The sequence below is a fragment of the Neophocaena asiaeorientalis genome, unplaced genomic scaffold (genome assembly GCF_003031525.2).
Source record: "Neophocaena asiaeorientalis asiaeorientalis breed wild unplaced genomic scaffold, Neophocaena_asiaeorientalis_V1.1 scaffold134, whole genome shotgun sequence".
NCBI lineage: Eukaryota > Metazoa > Chordata > Mammalia > Artiodactyla > Phocoenidae > Neophocaena > Neophocaena asiaeorientalis.
The window spans coordinates 30,074,541-30,098,281 of record NW_020185339.1 but is presented as its reverse complement, the minus strand read 5'-3'; the positions used below and the strand labels follow the sequence as shown (position 1 = coordinate 30,098,281).

General features: G+C 54.4%; 1 protein-coding gene across 1 annotated transcript in view; it reads right to left on the bottom strand.

Annotated features, from left to right (window-relative positions):
* Nucleotides 1-1,546, bottom strand: part of HDAC7 (histone deacetylase 7) — a 30,542-nt gene extending 28,996 nt beyond the window's left edge. Inside the window, exon 1 of the mRNA XM_024737242.1 lies at nt 1,114-1,546. Within this exon, the coding sequence (XP_024593010.1) occupies nt 1,114-1,531 (418 nt within the window). The 5' untranslated portion in view covers nt 1,532-1,546. The remainder of the gene's footprint in view (nt 1-1,113) is intronic.
* Between the last annotated feature and the right edge of the window lie 22,195 nt (nt 1,547-23,741).

Genomic DNA, 23,741 nt, shown 5'->3' with positions numbered 1-23,741 from the left:
CCAGCTCCTCGCCCGGTGGGGGTGGGGTGCTGTGCCAGCACCTCATCTGCGACTCCACCGTGACTCACTCCTGGGACCCAGGGGAAACACAGCCCTGAGCTGCGGGCAAACACGGCCTGCCGCCTGCCCCGCCTCCAGCTCCCCGCCTCCACATTTGCTAACCGAAACCCGGCTGTTGCTATTTTTAACCCTCCAGCTCCCCCTGGCCTGGGGCTCCCCCCTTCACCCCACCCCCACCCCCTGCCCCAACCGGGTGCTACCAGCCCGTCATTCTGAGAGCAGTTCCACGACCTGAACGCCCAGGAGGGCGCAGCGGATGCCCGTGCAGGTTTGTGGGGCGAGCAAAACAAGACAGTTACGGCCCGTCGCCGAATTCCCCCACCCCGACGCTTTCCGAACCTGTGGCTCCCCGCCTGCCCCGCTTCTCCCTGTCATCCTGGCAGCGGGGGAGGGAGGAATGGGACTTCCAGGGCTGGGGCGGCGGGGTGCTGCAGGAGCCAGAGCTGGCCTCCTCGGGGTGCAAGAGAGCTGAGCTGGACTCCCGAAGAGAGATGGGGTCCCCCTCATTTCCTCCGGGGCACCAGGCTCGCCCTGAAAGCCCAGGGTCTCTGCCCACCAGGGTTTCCAATCCCTGCAGGCAACATGGGGAAAAAAGGAAGTGGCTGGTGAAGGGGTGGGGATGGTGAGTTTAGCCCAGGGCCCTCCTCATGGGATGTCCCCTCCCCATCCTGGGCAGAAGGCCTGGGAGACACAGGAGTCCAGGGGGTGACTGCACCCAGCGGCCTAAAGGAGGCCAGGGTTGAAAGACTCCAGGCAGCGGGTTGGAGGGTAGGAGGCCAGACGGGGCCTCTTCTCTCACGTGAGGGCTCCTCTGATACTCAGCTCTCTGAGCAAAGGGCCCGACCACCCTGCAGCCGCCTCTCTGGGGCCCCAGGGAAGAGCTACCACGAGAAGGTGAGAGGGTCTCAAGGCTGCTCGCTGATGTGAAAGCGAACCTCCTGAGACGGGGGTGAAGAGGTGGGGCTGCCGGGGGACCGGGGGGGGGCACTGCCTTCTAGCTGTCATCCGCTGCCCCCACCCAACACCTCCCAAGCCCCCCGCTCAGAGGCTCACCCAGTTTGAGGAACAGATTCCAAGGGCCCAGGAGAAGCTCTGGAGCGCCCAGCCAAAGATCTCCTCTGCTCCCTCTCTCCTGCCCCGGCCCCCTGCTCGGCCAGCCTCGGCCCTCCCTCTGCCCTGTCCTTGCTGGCCCCTGCCCCAGCCCTTCTTTCTGGTGTGTCCTCTCTTCCAGGGCCCAGCTCCTCTCTAAGCCTTGACACCCACCCCCCCCCACAGTGATTCCTGAGCCAGGTAAATAAATCCCAGTGGCCACAGAGGCAGCCAGGCTAGACCAAGAGAGGAGGGACTTGGCACTGGAGTTGTAGGGTGGGGAGATGGGGAGGAAGGGAACGAGGTGGGAGGAAGGTGAGGCGGGAGGGTCAGGAATGGGCTGGCACTTGAGAGAGGCTGCCGCCTTCCCAACACCCGACATGTCGACAGGGCCCTGGACTCGGCCGCACGACGGGGAAGAGGCTGCTCCCCCAAGCGCCGAAGTAGGCTGGGTCCAGCCCTGTCCAGTTCTCCCTCCTCCTCTCCCCTTCTGCCAGCCTCTGGGGATGGCTTGAGCAGCTGAGACCCTGCTGTTCCATGCCAGGCAAAAGGCTGGAGATTGGGCTCCAGTCCTCTGCCAGCACTCAGCCCAGGTCTCTCACATGGACCCAGGCGGTTGCCAAGAATGGCTCAGAAGCTCTGAGGGCTCACTTCTGGTCTGGGGAGGTGAGAGCAGGCATCGATGTCACTTCTCAAGCAGGCCTCCCCTGGCCGCCCTGTCTAAGGAAGTGCCACCTTGTTATTCTCTGTTGCTGCACCTGGTTCATTTCCTTCTTAGGGTTTATCGCAGTGGGTAACTAGATGTATATACTCATTTCTTTACTTGCCTACTTGTCTTACTGTCTCCTCCACTAGAGTGGAAGTTCCCTGAGGGCAGATGCCCTGCCTCTGTGTTCACTGTGTATCTGTGGCTGGGACCTGGCACACAGCAAGGCTCGGTAAGCATCCAATGAGTACGTAAATAGCTGAATGCCTGGCTCGGTAAAGGGGGCCTTCTGGTTGCCAACCTCACTTTTAGGACTGACGAGCAACAGTTCCAGGATTTCCCCAGGGAGGAGGAAGCAGGATATAACAGGCAGAGCAAGGTCAGGAAGCCCGGGACCCCAGGGAAAAGGTCAAGGCCCAGTAAGCATCCGCACGAGTCCCATCTGGTCCACGGCAGCACGCTGAGTATGGACATGTACACAAATGCACACGCAGGGGACGCATGGGTGGGTCCTGGACTGGTCTTGAAAGGCTTGAATTTTGTCCTGGTTCTTCCTCTTAATATCCCTGTGTCCTTGGACAAACCACATACCTTCTGTGGGTTTCAGTTTCCTCAAAAGAAAATATGAAGAGATTGGCGGTCCTCAAACACGGCTTTGCACCGGCTCATTGAAGCGCATGTCAAACTCCAGATTCCTAGGCCCAACCCCTGCAGACTCTGAGTCTATCTGAAATGGGGCCTGAAGATCTTTATTTTTAATACATTCCCAGGTGACTCTAAAGCAAATGCTCCGGGAACCGGCATTTGAGGAGGGATGAAAATGCTTTCCAGCAAATACCTGGACTTCTATTAAAAAAGCCACTCCTGGGCTCCCCTGGTGGCGCAGTGGTTCAGAGTCCGCCTGCCGATGCAGGGGACACGGGTTCGTGCCCCGGTCCGGGAAGATCCCACATGCCACGGAGCGGCTGGGCCCGTGAGCCATGGCCACTGAGCCTGCACGTCCGGAGCCTGTGCTCCACAACTGGAGAGGCCACGACAGTGAGAGGCCCGCGTACCGCAGAAAAAAAAAAAAAGAAAGCCACTCCTGCACAGGCATACGTCCCCCCAAAACGTGTCCACATACCCCACGCAGAGCCATGAATTGCAAAGGCGCACAACTCTAGAGACGACACACATCTGCACAACACGTGTGCGTGTTCCCCAGACACCCAACAGAGAGCCACCACGTGGATCACCACCTCTACAGACACAGCCCAGGGGCGCACATGCAGGCCCACCACCACATACCCGGTGTGCACACACACCCATCACGTGTTGACCCACACTAAACAGACACTATCCTGAATTTATTTTGCCTCTGGGAACTGGTCCAGGACCAAGGGAGCTATGCTCTGCTGATGAAAACATCCCTCCCGCCTCTGCCACCCCCCACCCCTTGCCCCAGGCAGCATGCTGTCCAGCTCCCCCTTCGAAGGGGGAGAGCTGCTGGAGGACAGTAGGGAGATGGGATGAGGGGAGGCACAGAGCCCTCCCCAAAGTCCAGCAGGCCCTCTCTTTCCCGTCCCCCCCGGGGAGGTGCAAAAGGGCCTCCACCCAGCCCAGCCCCCCACCCCGACCCCCAGTGCTCACTCAACCCACTTGCCTAGATTCCCAAGCCCTGGGCCGAGGCGGCCAAAATGGCAAAGGAGGTGGCCAGATTGAGGGACTCCTCCTAATACTCAGACCTCTAAGGAAAGGGCTGTCTGGGGGCACTTTCCTGCAGCTCGAAAGCCTGGGTCCCCCAGGGAAGGTTGCCACAGAAACAGGGGGAAATATCACAGGGAAACACAATACCCGGCAGGGTCACCTGCTGACCAGGCTTCCTGCTGTGTTGCCCACCCCCCAGTCTCATTGCCTTCTTGGCCTCCTACTCTGGCCTTAGCCTAGGCCTCCTCACCAATGCTCTCCTTCCTGCCTCCCCTGGGTGAGGGAAAGCAGCCTTATGCAGAAACTCTGCCCCTTTGGTTCCAAACAACAACATCAGGGATGGCCCAGAGCTGAGTCCCCCGCTTCTAATCCTACCAGCATCCCCACCACAGGAAATCAAAGCTTCCTGCCCCAGAGGAAGTGCCCCATCTAGTGAACAAATCCAACACATAAACGCACAGTCCCAGAGCCTTGGGGAGGACAGAGGCCAGCTCCCACGCCTTACCCCGGCCCTGTTTCCAGCAATACCCCACACCCCACTACAGGCCCCAGTCTCAACGCCGACTGAGGACAGGTCAGGGCCGAGGTGTGAAGGGGTCATGGGCAGGACCTGAGCCAGTCCAGGGGAGGAGAAGGCCAGGAGAAATGTGCATGGGCAGAGTTAGAAGGTCTGGTCCCAGCCCTGCTCAGCCTGCCATTCCCTGGCTGGGTGACCCTGGGCCTTGCATTAGCTCATCTTCTCTCAGACCCCTGCCAACTTCAAAATTACTAGCTCTTAAAATGAAAGGTCAGGAGAAGGAAGACAAAGAGATGCCAGGGGTTACGCAGGCTTTGGCCTTGGGCAAGGACGCCTGCAGCTACAGGAGGGTCCCCCGCTCATACGCCCATCACACATGCGTTTCTCACTTCCAAGGGCTTCATATCCGAATTGAGGAGGGGATGGACAAAGAGAAAGTTCCAACTCTCATTCCCAGACCAGGATGAAAGCTGGGGTCCATTATTCCTGAAGGAAGTGGTGGGCATAATAGCCCCCACAGATCCATCTCCTCCTCTGTGGTCATTTTACTGATGGGGAAACTGAGCTCCAGCATAAAAGCGGAGCGACCAGTTTAGATTCTTGGAATAGTCAGTGCAAGACCTGAATGCAACCTTCTCAGCCTCAGGATCACAGCTTAAGACTTGGTGGCCAGAGAGACACCCGCCCCTGGGCTCAAGCTAAGGAACACAGAGACCTCGGGAGGATACTTCCCGGGGCCATTCCAGATGTTATACCAAGAAGCAGCTCTGAGCCTGCCTCTGAACCTGGCCAAGCCAGGGATGAGAACCATCAGGGGACTAAAGGCAGGGGAGGAGTCCCAGCAGGTCCAGGACCTGGTTCCAGTCCAGGTTCACTGCGAAGAACACAGCAAGACTGCTTTGTGCCTTAGTTTCCCCAGAAGTGACTCCACAGAGGAGGAAACTTACTTATTCAGATGGGTAGAGGGAACAGAGAGCAGAGTAGGGAGGTTGAGATGCTGAGCAAGGAGGAGCTAAGAGATGTGTAGCAGAGGCTGGAGAAGGAGCTTCCAAGAGGGCTAGTATGAGGACAGGAGTGTGTGGCAGCCTAAACCACTTGGAGGACCTGGCCTGTGGGGTGCTATGGGGGAGAAATGGGCCACCAAGGTGGCCCATTAGGAGGTAGGAAACTGAGTCACATTCTCTTTTCTTTCAGCCCAGTGGCTGGGCAGGGGTCTTAGGAAGGTTCCCATGGATCCTGGTGCAAGTCCAGGGAACAGGCTGATGAATCCAGATGTTGAGTCCCCAGCAGGGCCACTGAAACTGGTAGGCAGAGCTGGGCCTCAAGCAGATGTTGAATGAGGGTGTGGGGAGGGATGGGCAGCAGCAAGACAGCCAGTGTCCAGATGCAGGGGGAGGCCTCTGAGGTATGCGGGACAACCAGCAGGGACGGAAAATGGCCTGGACTTGGTGGGAGGAGCACCAGTGGCTGGCAAGGTCAGATCCGAATGGGTAACCTGGGCAGCGGGAGGGAAGGAAATGGGGGTAGGGGGAGTTGGGCGGCCTGCAAGCCCCAGAGGTCGGTCTCTCTCTCTGTCGGTCTCTCTCTCTCTCTCTCTCTCTCTCTCAGCCCACAGGCCTAGAAACTCTGGGCGTCAGGGCCCAGCCCAGCTGCCAGATTTGCTGCTCTTACTCCCCAGGACCAACAGACCGCAGGCTTGGGGGGCACACATCCTGTCCCCCACCACTCACTACACAGCCTGCGGTCACCATCTTCCCGCGCCCCTCCAGCACCTCCGCAGCTCACTCGGGCACAGGTGTCTCTTCACCCTGATGGGTGAGCAAAGGTGGGGGGCGGGAGCGGTGCTGAGAGAAACCTCGCTGTCAGAGACCCTCCCTCCCAGGGATCACACTCTTCCCAGCGGAGGGGTCGGAGTACGGTCCGGCCGGGATTCGCGGGATGGGGGCGCTGATGTCCGGGGCTAAGAGCCCGGCCCCAACTCAATGGGTCCTGCCCTTTGCCCTGCGCTTCCCAACCTTCCGCTCCGGAGCACCGCCCCCTCCCGGGGCCGCGGCAGCCGTCCCTCACTCCCGGGTCCCCCGGTCCGTTCTCCCCGCAAACGGGGGTGATGAGACGCCGGGCCCGCGCACCGGCGGCCCGGGGCCTCCAACTCCCTCCCTCGGGCCTGTCGCTGCCCCGCGGCTGGCGGATGGAAACTCAGATACCTGAGCGCACGCACCCTCGCAGACACCACGTACGCGAGCACACATCCATGTTTACCCGGGGCAGACTCGTTCACACAGACACTTTGCAGGGGAGGACCCCCGCGCTCACAAGCACACATACGTACGGCCCACCAGCCAACAGTTACACAGGGGGACGGCGGGACACGCGTGGAGCCCCCGGTCCCGGCGAGGAGTCCCAGATAGACACCCCCGCCCCCCGCCCCAAGCACGACTTGCCTGAGGAAATATGAAACTTCAGCAATGTGCCCAGTGTCTCCCAGTGCATTACAGCGGATCACAGAAATGTTCCAGTCTGTGAGTCGGAATGCAGCCGCCTCCAGCCCTCCCTCAGCTAATAAACTCAGCTCCGGGCTGGCTTTACGCAGCAGCCCTCCCTGCCCCCCCTCCCTTTTAGCGGGACCAGAAGGTCAGAGTCAGGGGTCAGGGGCTGAGGACCTCGCCATTGTGCTTCCCGGCCTAGTCTATCAGCCCTGTCGCCTTTGGCAATCTGCTGGGTCAGAGACACAGCGGCTCCCGGGAAGGGGAGAGGTCTGCGACGGAAACGCTGGGCTCTCCTGCGCTGGGGGCCTCGCTGCTAGAAGGCAGAGCGCAGCTTCCCTCCGTCCCCATCCTGCCTCCCTCGGTCCTGGAAAGCCAGAGTCCCAGGATTCTACAGAAGAAGAAGAAATTGAGGCTGAGCCAGCGGCGGAGCCATGACAAATTAGAAGCAAGAGTCCCAGTGGCCTAGGGGGGCTTGGCCGTGCCAAGGTCCAATATGACCATAGACTCCTTGCTCCCGCCAGACCGGCTCCGGCCTCACCACCTGTTGCTCCTGCTTCCTACTTCAGGCCTTTTCCTGGTCACAGCGCTCACTCAGCAGGCAGGTCCAACCCCTCTGCGCTTGTTCACTTATCCTCACAGACCCCTTTCCTGGCATCCAAGGTCTCCTACAACATGGCACCGCACTACACGCCTCTCTCTCTCTCTCTCTCTCTTCCCACCCCTTCTGCTGTTCTGCTCAGTACCTCCTGGTACTTAGTGCTCACTGATGTTAGTTGCTATGATTACTGTTATTATTTCAGCCATACTGGGCTACTGGCTGCTCCCCATCGTGTCCTCATGCTTTCCCACTCCCCTACTTTGGCTCAGCGCATCCCCTCCCAGCCCCTTCCTCCTCCTGTTGAAATCTGTCCAATCCTCAACGTCTATATCACCTTCTCCGGGAATCTTTCCCTGATTCCCATAGCCAGAGAGATTCTTTCCTTCCCTCGAAGGACCCCACTCCAGCACCTTGTCAATCTTTCCCTGTACTTTGACCGTCACCCACTGTATACTTGTCTCAACTCTCTCCTCCTTCCCAAGAATGTTCAAGAGTGGACATCCCCTGAGCCCAGCTATGGCCTTAGTCATGGGTGCATTCCTTGTAGTGTCTTGCTGAGCACCTTGCACAGAACTCAGGCTCCCTCTGAGTTATTTGTTAAATTGGAACAGATGTTCATGGCCTTCAAGGACCATCCCCCAGCTGGACACCCCAATATGCCTTTTTTCCCTATGACTCCCCATACTGACTCTGAAAGACACATGTTCTTCCACCTCAGGTGTGTTTTTCCCAGCACCGCCCCCCCCCCCTTCCTAACTGAATCCCTCTCCTTGCCCACAGCCTCCAGAAAAATGGCTTGGTTGCTTCAGACTCCCAGCCTCTCCCCTGCTTTTTTTCTCCTTTAGCCTCACAATGCCCCCTCCTGACACCCCCCCCAGGACTCCTGTAGTTATTTCTGGACTGAAATCAGGCCCTTGTTTGCTCATGTCTATCATGTGCATCATTTATGTATTTGTTTGTGAGTTTTCTTTCTCTTTTTGACCTAATCACTGAGTTCCAGGAGGTTTGAGCACAAAGGGTATCTCCTCCTGCCTCTGCCTGTCCCCACATTACCCAGCACATGGCTTTCTACACACACCAGAACTCCCTGCCCCCGAAGTCTAGGCAGAGAGAAAGACAGCAGGTGAGTCCTACAACCAGGAAGCTGGACTGTGCCCCTCCTTCTCTTGCCCCTTTACTTACCACCCCACCATCCCCACCCAGAGGACAAGTCTTAAGCCAGTTTCTAAATCACGCGTCCCTTTCTGGGATGTGTTAGAGAGCCTCCAGGAAAGAGGCATGAGGCAGAAAAGTGCAGGCTACCTCTCTCTCCTCTACCCTGGTTACCATGGGGAGGTTTTTTGTTGTTGTTGTTGTTTTTGGTTTTTTTTTGTTTTTCTTTTTTTGCGGTACGCGGGCCTCTCACTGCTGTGGCCTCTCCCGTGGCGGAGCACAGGCTCCGGACGCGCAGGCTCAGCGGCCATGGCTCACGGGCCCAGCCGCTCCACGGCATGTGGGATCTTCCCGGACCGGGGCACGAACCCGTGTCCCCTGCATCGGCAGGCAGACTCTCAACCACTGCGCCACCAAGGAAGCCCCTCTTTTTTTCTTTTTAAAGGTTCTTGAGTCCAGACCTGTCACAGACTGCTCAACTAAGCACCTGGCGGAAAAGATTAGCCCCATAGGACCTGCCTTGGCTCCCTGGCATCTTCCTTGAGTCTCTGGCCAGTACAAAGCCTGAGGGCACCCGCCTTCTGCTTTCTTTGGGGCTCTGGGTCTACTTGACATCCTCTTTCTCCTTCTCTCCTCCCCTTACTTAGCTACCTTTTACTGACTATTTTTCATGTAGCAGCCCTATGCCATCCCCCTGGCAAACATTCTTCACAGTTATCCTTGTTATGCTTGTGATTAAAGTACGGCTCATAACAGTTGAGAAACCTGACCAAAGATACACAGCTAGTAAGTGATGAGGCCATTCATTTACTCAACGAGTGTTATTGGGTGCCCTCCTTGTGCCAGGGTTCAAAGCTCCATCCAAAGTCTTCTGGTCTAAACCTCAGGCCTCTGAGACCACTCCTGACCCAGTTTTCTAGATGTGGTGGCTGAAGCCACAATCCCTCCCCTAACCCGCACTTCCCCCACACTTTCCACAAGGCCAATCAGAAGGTGTTCATCCCTGGCCTGGGTGAGATCTCAGAGGGACAGCACTTCCTTGGGTGGGTTCGGCATTGCGTTCCAGTTTCTGAACCTAGAATCAGGTGCCAATGCGCAGGATTTGGACTTCCATATAAATAGAGGCAGTAGATCCCCCACTCCATAGAGGGTTTCATGGGATCAGATGTAACAAGTGGAAGGAAGGAAGGAAGGAAGGAAGGAAGGGAGGGAGGGTAATTTGGATTTACTGAGCATCTTCTTTGTATCATGTGCTGTTCAAAGCCCTTTCACTTATATCTCATTATTATCCCCTTTGTTTTAGTTAGTGAACTAAAGCTCAGAAAGACAAAATGATTTGCCCAAGGCCATAGAACCAGTAAGTGACTTAATCCCAAATATGCCTGATTCAGAGCCTGTGCAGTTTCTTCTAGCAGGTCAAAACAGTGCAGAAGCTGCAATCAGGTCTCCCGCTCCAGTGCAGCCTGGTTACTAGAGGTCCCGCTCATCTAGGAGTGACATTCTAGATGCCAAGTTTCCTTCCTCACTGACCCCAGCCTTGTCCTCTCATCCCTGGTTCCCACCTTTGTCTGCTACGTTGCCCAGGAGGGATCAGAGGAGCTATGTAAGTATTCTGGCTAGGATTGAGGGGTATGGCTTTGGGGTACAGCTAGGCAGATCCCATCCAGGATTTTAGGATCTGACAGAAGAGGCCCTATATCCTCCTGGGCCAGAATTGGATAGATAAATCAATAAGAGGCTGGGGCATGGCTACAAGTTCAGATAGCCTGAGCTGGGAGGTGAGATGACTGTGGGGGCAGAGGCAGGTGGAGAGAACTGAGCAAGTTCCTTCCCTGTCCCCCTACCTCCCTCCAGTGTCAACAAAGGTGATGTGGTTTCCCCTGTGGTCTGTTGCCCTAGACACCTGCAGTTCTGAGTATATTTGTGTATGTGTCTATGTGCCAACCATGCCATGGGGGGACACAAGGAGAAAGCAGTGGGACGGTATGGGGAGCGGCAGAAAGCCAAAGGCAAGGTCTCCTCAACCCCAAGGTGAAGAATGCACAGTGAACGAGGAAGATGGCAGAGACCACCCCCTTGGCTACCCCAGGTCCCGGCCAGGAACCTCAGGAGAGCATCGTGGGTGTCAGGGCCCTGGGCTGGGACTAGGAGGCAGGGAACTTGAGTTCTGCCATTGACTTCCTGGGTCAAACGTTTCTAAGTCTCAGTTTCCTGCTCTGTAAAATAGCAAGGCCTTGGTTACCTACCTCACAGGGCTGGTCTGAGATCATATGAATAATATATGCAAAAGTTTGTATCACTTTGAGTTTTAGAACTATTACAATTGCCCCCCCACACACACACACCACAGTGGAGATAAAAAACAAAAGCAAAAATGAAAACAAAAACACAGCCTCTGCCCTCATATTGATCACATTGTATTGAGGAAATAAAACAAAACATAAAATATTTGAAAGCCTCTCGTGAAGCCAACTATTTCAAAAACTCTCACTACTGTGTGATCTTGGCCAAGTTAAGACCTCTCTGGGCCTCAGGTTGGTTTCTCATCTATCAAATGAGTGAGCTGGTTTAGATCATCTCTACTTATTTTTCTGAGTCTAAAAGCAGTTTTCTGATCGTGTTATTTCGAGTGCAGATGACAAAGAGGAAAGACCTGAGCAGATCACAGCCTAAATGAAGTTGGTGAGTTTTGGCTGGGTTTTCAAAGAGCCCAGAAATGTGAATCGGTGCGGGGAGAGGGGGTGACATTCCAGGTAGAGAGAATGGCATGTGCAAGGGCGAGGCAAGGAAGCAGAGGGTGACAGATTAGCGAGGCTTAGGAATGGGGTTGGTGAGGACTGAGGGAGCCTGGGGAGGAAATGGGGACAGGAGGAGGAGAAAGGGGCAGTCCCCAGGGCTGAGGCCACTGAGACTGAAAGTGGGGGAGGAACATGGATGGGAAGATCCTCTCCCAGCTCCAGAGGCGGGTGCCAAAGCCCATCCAGCCAAACTCCACCCAGGAGAGAGAGACAGAAAGATCCCCTGGCCAAGAGGCCCCACCTACAGGGACGGCCCATTCCTCCCTTCCCCTCTCTCCCAGCTCCACTCCTGCCTGGAGGTAAGCAAGGGCCCCTCCAAGCCAGAGCCCTGTTAGTGACAGAAACAGGCAGATGGGGGCACTGCCATGTCCCTCCATAACAATAATGCCAGCGGCAAAATAATAACAGCAATAGTGATGATGATGGTCGGAACATTGAAAATTGAGATATCGAAACACCGCGTTGGGTAACAGGAACTAACATAGCGTTGTAGGTAAACTATACTTCAAAACAAACACACAAACAAGCTCCTAGAAAAAGAGATCAGATTTGTGGTCACCAGAGGCAGGGGGTGGGTGTGAGGGGCGGAGGGTTGGAGGGAGGGGGAATTGGAGGAAGGTAGTCGAAAGTTACAAACTTCCAGTAATAAAACAAATAAGTACCAGGGATACATGATAAATATAATTAATACTGCTTTATATATGCTTTATATCTATGAAAATTATTAAGAGAGTAAATCCTGAGTTCTCATCACAGGAAAAAACCTTTTTTTTCTATTTCTTTAATCTTGTGTCTATATGAGATGAGGTATGTTCACTAGCTTGTAATAATCATTTTACGATGTATGCGAATGAAATCATCGTGGTGTACACCTTATACAATGCTGTATGTCAATTATATCTCAATAAAATTGGAAAAAAATAGTAATTGACGGTCATGATGAAAGAAACCACTCATCACTTGCCCTCTGATAAAACCCCGCAGCACCAAAACCTCTTGTTATGGCCATTCCATTTACTAGAATCTTTGCTTCTAAGAGTTGTTAGTGATTTATAAGATTATCTAGTGTGTAGGATCCCCCAAACCTGACATTATATCAAAGTCACGTGGAAGAACCTGTGAAAAACAGATTCTGGGGCTCTCTCACAGTCTGCATCAGTCTCTTCGGGGTGGCGGAGGGTACCTAGTAATCTGCAGATCCCCAGGTAATTCTAAGATGTGGTTAGCTTTGGGATGTTCTGATCTAATCAAACCACGCCTTTAGAGATGAGGAAACCAAGGACCCAGTCTCCCTGCCGGAGGTGTGATGGTTAATCCATGGCGGGGAGAAGGCAGAGAACTCAGGCATCCCAGCTTCTAGGTCAGCGCTCCTTCCCCAGCCTGCACTGCCCAGCCCCGAGATGCCTGTGCCAGCAGAGATTATGGTCAGGGAGGCAGCCACTGGGCCATACCCTAATCGTGAACGAGAAGAAATTCGTCTGAGTTGCAAAATGCCTTTCTGTAGCCAGCTCACAATTACTCGCTCCAGTGGCCCCTGTAGGGATGCTGCAGTCCACCCACCGGTGGGCTCGGCAGTTCAGCCTTGCTACGTGCCCCCAGCAGGGCCCTCTGTAGGCCCTGTGGCTGTATTGGCTGGAGGGCAGGATCTCACCTTGTTACCAACCTTAACGGTTCCTCTTTGGAGACCCTTACCTCTGGCCCTGGAATCTCCAGGAAAGACCTTGAGGAGGTCCTGGCCTAAGAACACTCACCTCTCTTCCCCAGGAGTGTCTTTTAGGGTGGATTTGGACTAGTAGCCCCTGTGTGTAGGAAAGGAGCTATAAGCTGAGGGGAGGATAAAATGGGGTGAGGGTAGCTGTGCAGGGACATGAGTGGGAGCATCCTTGCTGCAACCTTGAAGTGCCCACCCACATACAACCACCATTATACTCATTTTCATTGAGTATAATGTCTTATTTATTGAGCATCTCCTCTGCCCAAGCCAGGTTCTTGGGCACAGAGGCAAAGGGAACTGCAGTCCCTATCCCTGGGGAATTCATCGTCTCCTGGAGAGCAGGATACAGCCAAAGAAAAGATCCTGGAATGGAGAAAACTGTCACCACTGATGCTGCAAGAGTTGTTGGGTTCACAGAGTCGTGGACGCACCACATTGGAAGGGACCTGACGGGCCATCGGGTCCTTGTGGGCGAGGGCAGTGGTCCTGCTCTGACCTGCCCCCCTCTGTGCCTGGAACGGCGGTGACTGTAGTAGTCTCTGCTCCATCCTCCTCGCATCCCTCATTCTAGCCTGGCCTGAGCGGCAGAGGTAGGAGGGGACAGGAGGCAGAGAGACAGCCGCTCTCCCCTTGGGCAGACCCTGAAGCTGGGCTCCAGTCTTCTCTGCACAGAGCTTTCAAGGAACCATTTAAAGGAGGACTGGCTGAGGGAGGCTGTGTTGTACTGTGGTTAAAATTGAGATTCTGGAGTCGGGCTGTTTGGGCTGGAATTTCTCGGTTTCCTCATCTGCAAACTGGGCTATGAAGCGCCTGCCATATTAGGGTAGTAGTCGTGAGGATTGATCAGGACGTGAAGTGCTCAGTGTGGAGCCTCCTGTCCACTGGGCTGTCAGGGATGGAGCCCGATGCTGATGTTAGTAATAGAAGATAGCATCCTGTCCCACTAAACCGCAGTTTTCCCCTACAAATTCAGTCTCTAAATGAGTACTGACCTAATTTACTCAAAGAAATCCAAGCAGGTCTATAGCCCTAGCTGTCCCCTCTGGGAACCGGGCTATGGGACTGGAGAAAATATGTGGGATCTTCGCCGACCAACCCCCCACCCACAACCCCGTCCCCATACTCAGGTGTTGTTGACTCAGAGTTGAGGAGGGGACCCTGAACCAGGCTGCAGGGAATGCCCACACCAACTGAAGAAGGGGCCTCGCCTGCTCTCCCAAATCCTGGCACTGCACATCTGGAGTGATCTGCACATCTGGCTGCATCCCTGGGGCAATGGCCACAGCTGTTGAGATTTGACGGAGGAGAGATCTAGCTCCTCAGTCAGGGCCTGGGGGGCTATAAATAACTAGCTAAGAGGACCAGGGGGATGAGGTTGACCTTTGGGGGGCGGGAGCGGCTGGCGACTTCCCCCAACCCCTCGGGTCCAGAGCCAAAGTTTTAGCAAAACAGGAAGAGGCAGCAGCAGCTGCTGGGAAAGTAGGAGTGGCTCCCCTTCCCCCACTTGCCTGGGGCCTTCGGATCCCAGCCAGGACCTGGGAGAGGTGGAGTCTTCTAGGCTTGGAGGAGAGGAGGGGCACACTCACGCAGACTGTGGCCCCAGCCCCTGGTGCCCTCCTATGGCTCAGCTGGAGCCGGGGCAAGGGAGGATGGGACAGAGCAGGGCAGCCCAGTGAGTTGTGCCTGCCAACCCAGCCGCCTCCTGTTCCCTTTCTGTTTTTCTATCAGTGGGACAACAGGAAGGACAGACATTAGAAATGGAGCATAAAATATGTCTGCGGCCCAGCCGGTGTATCTAGAGGCCCACCATCCTCTCTCATCCCCTCCCAGCCCACAGGTGGGCTGAGCCTAAGCCCGAGTGGGTGGGAGGCAGGGCTCTAGACAAAAGGAAGGATGCTTCCAGGCTTCTGGAGAGGGGCCCAGGGAATGATGGAGATGGAATGATGGAGAGCTTCCCCATGAACTATTGAGGTGGGGAGATCCAAAGCTCTGGGGGACTATTGTTCCTGGACTAACTTGTCCACGGGAACAAGCTCTGTAGAGCCGAGAGCCAGCTAAGGGGGCCTCATGAAGTCCAGGATGAAAGTTGTTGTCCCGGAAATGTTGCTTTGCTTTGCCTTGCCTGGGGGAGACTGGCCACGGCCTGGTTGGTTACATCTGATTCGACCTTCGGCTGGTCCACATCTCCAGTGGGTCTGTATCTGTATCTGTCATGAGCCCTCATTGGAGCCACTCAGCCTGGAGCCCCGCATTTTGCCCGCTAGGAGGGGCTAGACGCGCACCTCCCAATAGAAACGGAATGGGAACCATGTGTGCAACTTTAAATTTTCTTAAAAAATAAAAGTAAAAATACATCAGTGAAGTTCATTTTCATAGTATATTTATTTAACCTAATATATGTAAAAACATCGTTCCAGCCTGCAATCGAAATAAAAAATTGTTAATGAGACATTGTACATTCTCTTTTCATACTACCTCTTGGAAATCCAGTGTGTATTTTACACTTGTGGTACATTGTAGCCGTGTTTCAGGTGCTTGATAGCACCTGTGGCTTACTGTATCGAACAGCAGAGGTTTAGACAACAGTAGCTTAACCTCCTCTTCAGCCTTTCTAGTCCCTTGCTGGGGAAGAGGCTCGAGAAGTGGAGGACGAGGCCAGTGAGGTCAATGCCAAGGGTTAATTTGCTCTAGGAGGAAGGCCGCCCACTTTGGCTTTCAAGCATCCGTCTCTAGACCTGGAACCAGTCCCAGTATACAGACAAGCAAGGAGACTGAGTCACAGAGTGACATCTCCCTAGACAACTGGCCGCCTCCTTCTCTTCCCAGCCCTGGTCCTCTCAAGCCAAAGGTTGACAGAATCTCACTAACCCTTCAGATACGCTAGCCTCTGCGTTCCTCTGTCTCCTTCTGGACACATCACCCAAAGGTCCTCGGGCAGCAGAGTTAGGGAATATGGGGGGAGAAGCAAACTTGGAGGAGAAAAACAGTCAAGCTGTGGACACATGGACTGAGGTGCCGGTGGGATGGTCAGGGGGAAGTTGAGTGGACAGTTGCTCTCCGGAGCTCAGAAGAGGAGGGAAGGACAACTAAAGACCAGAGATCATCGGTGAGAGCGGAGAGGGAGCAGTCAGAGATTTAAATGAAGCAAGAGGAAGCGCCATGTCACAATCCAAAGTGGGGAGAACATCGCGAAGGAGAGATCTGCACTCGATGGCAATGGACGATGCTTTAAAATCCTCATAGAGAGAGCTCACGTCACACAAATTGGTAATAAACACTGAAACAGGGGTGGGCTCAAGCTCAAAGCACAGAAACGACTCTTCAGGGAAAGAGGAAACACAGCCAGTAAGCAATGGTAGGGGAACATTCAACCTGATCACCATCTAAGTAACGCCGATTAAAACAAGATGAGGGCAAGCACCGTTTTCAAACATTAGTGAGAATGTGAAATGTACATGTCGTTATTGGTGGTGTAACTTCTTTTGATATCAATTTGGCAATATATAGTAAGAGCTAGAAGATGTTTTTTTTTTTTTTGTGCGGTACACGGGCCTCTCACTGCTGTGGCCTCTCCCGTTGCGGAGCGCAGGCTCCGGACGCGCAGGCTCAGCGGCCATGGCTCACGGGCCCAGCCGCTCCACGGCATGCGGGATCTTCCCGGACCGGGGCACGAACCCGTGTCCCCTGCATCGGCAGGCGGACTCTCAACTACTGCGCCACCAGGGAAGCCCCTTAGAAGATGTTTTTACCCTTTGGCTCAATAACCCCACCCAAAGTACCCTAAACTAGATTTCTATAACCAAAATTCAGGGCGGGGCAAGTGGAATATGTGTATAACGCTCACCACCACATTCTTTACCATATGGAAAATGAGAGACAACTTTAACACCTACAACTGGAAAATTGCGAAGCAAATCATATTTCCACTCAATAGAAAATTATGAAACAGTTAAAAAGATGTTTTGAATGTGACATAGCATGGCAAGATAATACACACTTCTACATGCCCAGTGATGGCAAAGAAACCCGACATAAGCACAGAGGAAAAGATTGAGAGGAAATACGAGTAACAGGTAGCGACTGTGTCGGGTGGTGTGAAAGCACACGTTTTTCTCGTCGTTTAATAACTGTCAACATTGTGAAGAGCTACGGGGAATGGGGATGAGGGTTGACCAGAAGCCTAGATTGGGCTACAGGGAGTGCCCTGATGACCTGATGGAGGTCTTGAATTCATTCCTCTAGCAGGTATATTTACTGGGCTCTGTGCCAGCCGTTAGGTCACTGCGGGTATTAGCTCAGCACCCACCAGATGGAAGAGGCCCAGATTCCCAGTCTGGGTTCCGGGGGTGCTCTGTTCACTGAAGGCCCCTGGAGCTTGGTTGGCTCCTGTGTCCCTGCTCGGGGCAAGACCCTGTGCTGGGCCTGGAGGGACAGTCCCAAGAGGACAGGAGTCAAGAGCAGGCACTGGGACAGGGAAAAATGTGTGTGGGTAGCAGTGGCCCCAGGGAGGTTAGGGGAAGGCTGGGGGGATCACCAGGGAGCTTAGGGTATGTGAGGGCCACTCTGCCCTGGGGGAGAATTTGGCAGGCTGTGGTTGGCCACCTGCTGTTTCATATCGCCCCGAAGGTGACGAGAGAGTGAGTGGGCTATCACCCCCACTGCCCCCCACGGGAATTCTACCTGGGCCCCCAACTACAGGCACCATCCGGCCTGGGCAGCCTTCTGTCCCGCCCCCCTCAGCTCCCTTCCAGCAACGCACATTGGGGCCTTGAAATAACACATCTTTATTTATGCCATTATTTCCACATAATTTGCCTATGATTCATCTGTTGTCAAGAGGCATTAAAACGTCCAGCCTCAGCTCCCGGGCACCCGGCAGGTCCTGTCCCACTCCCTCCTGTATCCCACTCCCTCCTGTGTCCCACTCCGCCCCCTCCCACATATCTTGACCAATTCTCCCCCAAGCCCAGCACCCCACACTCTCAGCACCTCTTCCTCCACGGGGGTCCCCACCCCTAGCCCCTCCCTACCCGGCCTTTTCTGGGGAGTAGGAGGCAGGGGCTGGGACTGTGAACGGCCCAGACTGCGTCCACCCACTTCCCCAGCTCGGACCCTGGCCTGAGGCAGGGCCTGCCGAGACTCCCGATGAGCTCACACAAGCAGGAAAAGGGAAGAAGCTTCTCTTGGCCTAGAAGCGGGGAGCTATGGAACCCCTTTCTGCGACCCCCGCCCCCTACGTCCTCAGGCTGGATTTTCCTCGTACCTCAGCGTTGGCCCCTAGGTCCCTCCCTCCCCTTCATTCTGTTTCCAACAGGGCACGGGGGTATAGTTTCCAGTGTGCGTGCATGTGCGTGTGTGCATATGTGTGTGCGTGTGTATGTGTGTGTGCGCGCGTGCATATCGGTGCGCGTGCGTGCGCGTGCATATCTGTGCGCGTGCGTGCATATCTGTGTGCGTGCGTGTGTGCACGCGTGTGTGTGTGTTGGGGGGGCAGGAAAAGGAAGAGTAGTCTTCTCACACCCTCATTAAACAGTAAGGCTTTACAGCTTTGGGGACCCCCTTCCCAGCCCTCCCCAGGGAAATCTAGGTGAGTCAGGGAGCCACAAGGTGGAGGAGGCGGGGGAGGAAGAGGGCAGGGGGCGAGGAGGAGCTGCTGGAAGCGCTGGGGCTGCTGTGGTTGGGTTATCTGATGTGAGGAACCAGGTGTGCTCTGGGCGTGGGGGGAAGAGCAGCCTGAGAGAGAGAGAGAGAGAGAGAGAGGGAGGCAGAAACTGCAGACGCGGCCTGGAGACACAGAGAGGCCGAAATAAGACAGACAGAGGAAGCCTGGGGGCCTTTGAGATCTCTCCCCCTTTCCTCTCGAGCTCCAGAGGCAGCCCCGGGGTGGGGGCCGTGTCCTCCTGGCCATCCCCCCCTTCCTCCCCCAGCTCCCCGAGAAACAGGCAGCCTCCCCTCCACCTCGGGACAGAGGTGGGGTAGCCGGGGGGATGGGGTGTGTGTGGCGTGGCAAGGGCCCAGCCTCATCGTGAATCAGGGCAGTTGGAGACAGTTGAGGGTCTGTAATCTCTGTTGGGGGTTGATGGGTGGAGGCGGCTTTGCAGGAGGAGATAATGGGAGGGAGCAGAGCCCTGGCCTGGAACGGGGTGCCGTGGGCCTGGCCCTCCCCCTCCTTGGGTGGCTTGAGCAAGGCTGGGTCTTTCACAAGAGGAGCCCACCTGTGAGTCCCAGCCTCCACCTCCTCTAGTCCTGACTCGGGATGTGTGTATGTTGGAAGGACGACGACTGAGGAGAGGAGAGGATCCCTGAGAGAGTGGTGAAAGTTTTAATAACCAAGGCTGATAGTCACCAAGCACTTACTGCAACCAGACCCAAGTCTAAATGCTGTGTGTTCACTTATTTACTTTTCGCAACACCTTCCAAGTGAGCGCAACTAGTATCTTTGCTCTGTAGCAGAGACAGCAAGTCCAGCTGCCAGCAGTCCGGCAGGTAGTTCAAATCCTGCTCCCCCCTCGTTGCAGCTTCTGCTATTCTCACCTGCTCCCCTAGAGGAGGCCCTGCAAGCTTCCTCCCGTTCGCTGCACAAAGACCCTGTTCATAGGTGGGGAAACCGAGACCCAGAGGGCTCACGTCATTGCCGCCAAGTTACACAGCTAGTGACAGGTGGTATCAGGATTCATCCTTCACCCCCATGGCTGCTTCCCTCAAGGCTGGGATTGGTGCAGCGTGGGCAGGGGGCTGTGTGAGGGAGCACCTGGGCTCCCTCTGCCTCCGTGCCCACAGCCCAGCCCCTGCAGGCCTGCGGTGGGCTGCATGCGAAGGAACCAACAACAAACTGAACGGTCCTCTCCCAAGTCTACTGGCATCCTGCCCACTGACAATGCTCCCTTTGCTCCCCTCCCATCCACTCCTCCGCCACCTCAAGGCCTTCCTGTGAACACAGCAGAAGGCAGGAGCCCCTGGGGCGGGGTCCCTATCGGAGAGGAAGTGGGGCTGGCTTCTTTCCCATCCCCTTTATCACTTCTCCCCATCCCCAGTTTATCACCCAGGGCTGTTTCACCGTCTCCTCCCTGCTGCTCTCCTAGGGCTCCAGGGTGGGAGAGGGGAAGACATTTAAATCTGTGGGGCTGGGGGCAACAAAGGGGACAGCGGGGAGGGGTTTCCCTGACACTCTGAACCCGGCTGCTTGTGGTCCTCCGCACCCAGGCTGGGCTGGCCTTGGTGGCTGAGCCTTTCGTGATGGGCTGCTTGTTCTACCTGGCCCTCCTGGGAGACAAATAGCGAAACAGGAGCCAGGTGCAGACACAGTTGGGGCCCCTGCGCTCACTTCACCTCACCTTGCCCTTGCCCCATGCTGGCTGCCACAGATGTTCACAGGATTTGTAATTAGATGGGGTTGGGTCAGGGTGGCAAGGGCCTTTCCGGATGCCCTGTGGGAGTCTGAGTGCAAGTGGAGAGGACAATGGGGAGACCCCGCTGAGCTAAATGAGGGCTGCCAGGCTGGGCTGCACGTGACTTCTCCATTTCTCACCGAGGAGGTACGGATGCCTCAGGAGAGGTCTGCTCGCCACCTTCCCCTCTCAGCAACCAGAATCTATGGAGGAGACTATGTCTTTCTTCCCCGAGTCCAGCTCAGACAGTATTTGCAGAACAATCCAGCTTGGAATTTGGTACTTGATCCACCCCTTCCTGCATCCCCTATATCAGGTATCCCCGGATCCCTGAGCCTTGGCTCAGATCTGGTCTAATTCTCTAAGGATCTGTTCAGACTTGGGGTAAGACTGTTGAGTCCTGGAGAGGGAAGTGTTGTGGGAATGTTGCCAAGTTTCCCAAATTCCTGTGGATGCCTGGGTTTTTGCAAGGCATCCACCCGCCTCCCCAAGACCCAATCTCACTACCCACCCCTTCCCTTTCTCCCAGTGAGGTCTTGAACAACTGAACCCAAGTCAAGTCCCTCTGGTAGGGACCCTGTCCCAAGTCTGGTCAGTGCGCTAGTGTCAACCTGCAAGAAGGCATCGTCTTGCCCCTGTCTTGGCCAGCTCTGTACGTGGTCTGCGGAGCAAAGTTTTGGAAGATGCAAGGCCAGGAGGAATGGTCAGAATGTTGGATGACAAAATGAAGATGCAAAAGATTTGAGCAGGCTAAAATGTGGGAGAAATCAAATCAGATAGATATGAATAGGGCTAAATGCTAAATTCTGCATTTTGGACCAAAACCCCAACCCTCCACATGCAGAATGAGGGAGATACGGCAGGTGCTGTAGGGAGAGGTAGTTAGCATGTGGGTTCTGAAGCCACAGGGACTTAACTTCTCAGTTTCCAAAGTTCAGGGGGAAGGTGCTGAAATTTGCATAAGTCTGTTTGCATTTCATCTTCCAGCAGGAACCCAAGCAGAATTTTTTTTTTTTAATTTGACATCTATTGTGAAGATCAGATCTTTTAGATGCTGACAGAAGTGGGCGGCACATTGCCTCATACTCATTCGTTCATACATGTATTTATTCAGCTACATTTATGGAATCCCTCCTTTGTTCCAGTCTGGTAGGGAGCCCCGAAGGCAAACCAGAAATTTAAAACACACAACAATGTACACTTCATTCTACCATAGAGTGGGCACACCATTCTACCCGGATGGGGCAAGGGAGGGTACAGCATTGTGAAGTTCCGGGAAGGATTTGCGCAAGAGATGAACCGGAGCTGGAAATTGAAGGATCAGGAGGGGTTTGCTGAGCTGAGAAAACTGGGGGATGGAGGACAGGGTGGGGCATGTCTGGCCGAGGAAACAAGGCCTAGAAAAGTATGCATTGTGGGTCTCAGAGTGTAGGCTGGGGACCCCTGTGGATCCCTGAGCCCCATTCAGGGGCTTTGCAAGGTCAAAGCTACTTTCATATTAATACTTAAGACATCATTTGCCTTTTAAAATTAATTAATTAATTGATTTTTGGCTGTCTTGGGTCTTCGTTTACTGTGCGAGGGCTTTCCCTAGTTGCGGCGAGCGGGGGCCACTCACTATTGCGGCCTCTCTTATTGCGGAGCACAGGCTAAAGACGTGCAGGCTCAGTAATTGTGGCTCACGGGCCCAGTTGCTCCGCAGCATGTGGGATCTCCCCAGACCAGGGCGCGAACTCACGTCCCCTGCATTGGCAGGCAGACTCCCAACCACTGCGCCACCAGGGAAACCCTATCATCGTTTGCCTTTTTAACGCTCATTCTCTCACTTGTGTACAGAGGAGTCTCCCAAGGTTTCCATCGTGTGTGATACCCTAACAGATGGAACGCAGAACCAGTTTTGAGAATCTAGCTGCCTTCTACGAAGCCAGACATCAAAGAGATTTGCAAAACTGTCAAACAATACCTTCTTGTCACTAAATTTGTTTTGTTACCTTTAATAAAAATTGTATTATTTATGTTAACTTAGATTCATTATGGTTTTTTAAAAAATTTAATAGGTATTTAAAATTCTTCTCAATTTAAGTTCCTAATCTGGTTAATATTGATGGATATAACCCACATAAACAAAATCTCTTTGGTTGGGGGGCTCTTTATTTTTAATAGTCCAAATAGGGGTCCAAAGAACAAAACGTTTGAGAAGGGCTGGTGTGGAAGCAGCCCGCCGAGTGCACGGTCAAAGCTGCAAGTGGTTGGACGTGGCCGTGGCTCGAGTCCCACAGTCTGGACAATGACACGTTTTCCTGGAGCGGCAGACAGGCGGCATCGTGTTGGCTGTGCACCTCGCCAAGGGAACATGGGTCCAGAGAACGCCAGGGTAAACGAATAGAAACTGTGACACAAAAACTACATGGGGCAAACCTGATTCTTGAGGCTCATCTTGATTTCCCCCTCTCTGGGCAGGAACCACTTCCGTCCAGCGAATACTGACGTTAGTTATGGGTCAGTAATGTGTGTGCCGGGAAGTCGGTGGTGGTGGTCATTGAGGCAGTGAAGCTGGCAAAGAAAGGCCATAATTGAAAGAAGCCGGAGAGAGTATTAAGTAGAGTTCCCCATGTTTCTGTCTCTACCTTCCCATCTCTTTCCCACACTTTTCTCCAGCCGGGCTGTTTCAATTCGAGCCTATTTGGCTTATGAAGTGGCACACCTGCCTCCTGGTGGCCACATGGAGCAATGACGCCTTCCCCCAGCCCCTGTAGATATTCACGGAGCAGGGGCTCATAGCTCCAGAGGCTGAGATCTGTATGGGGGGTCAAAGAGATCCCCCTGGAACCAGTAAAGAGAGCCTAGCAAGGACCAGTGGTCAGAGGACTGGAGCAATGTCAACTTGCAATGAAAACTTGTTTGACCACCCTTTCACTCTGCAACCTAACAATGATGCTGGCAGCACGGGTACTGTGAAAAGTGATTTACACAGGTTATATCACAAGAACGAACCTAGGAGTAGGTACTATTGTTGCCATTGTATAGATGAAGATTCTGAGGCTCAAAAATATTGTCACTTGCCCAAGGTCACACAAGGTAGCAAGTGGGAGAGTCAGGACAGGGACCCAGCAGGTTATGCCATTAAGCGTTCGGCTTCTGCTTGTGCTGCTTGGTGATGGCCTCTTTGCAGGTCTGTCTTCTCCCCCTGGACTGTACCTTTTTGGGGGGGCAGCGACTGTCCTATTCTTCACTGTGTCCACAGCACTGGGCTCAGTGTGACACTTGGAGACACTTGTGCTTGGAGACACTAAAAGCACTGCACAACCGAGCTGGACCTCAGAGGGAACGTGGGACCAGCAGGGAAGGTGCTCAGAGGCCCCAGGCACAGCAGGCCAGGCACCTTCACAGAATTATAAAAGCAGGAGCAGGATGTAGAGGGAGGAGGGAGTGGGGGAGAGCGGCCCGGCGAGCGGCCCAAACCTGTCCCTATAGGGCAGTAGCACCACCTAGTGGTGAAGCTCAACATGACTTCGGGAGGAAAAAAAAAAAAACACTAGACAGTACA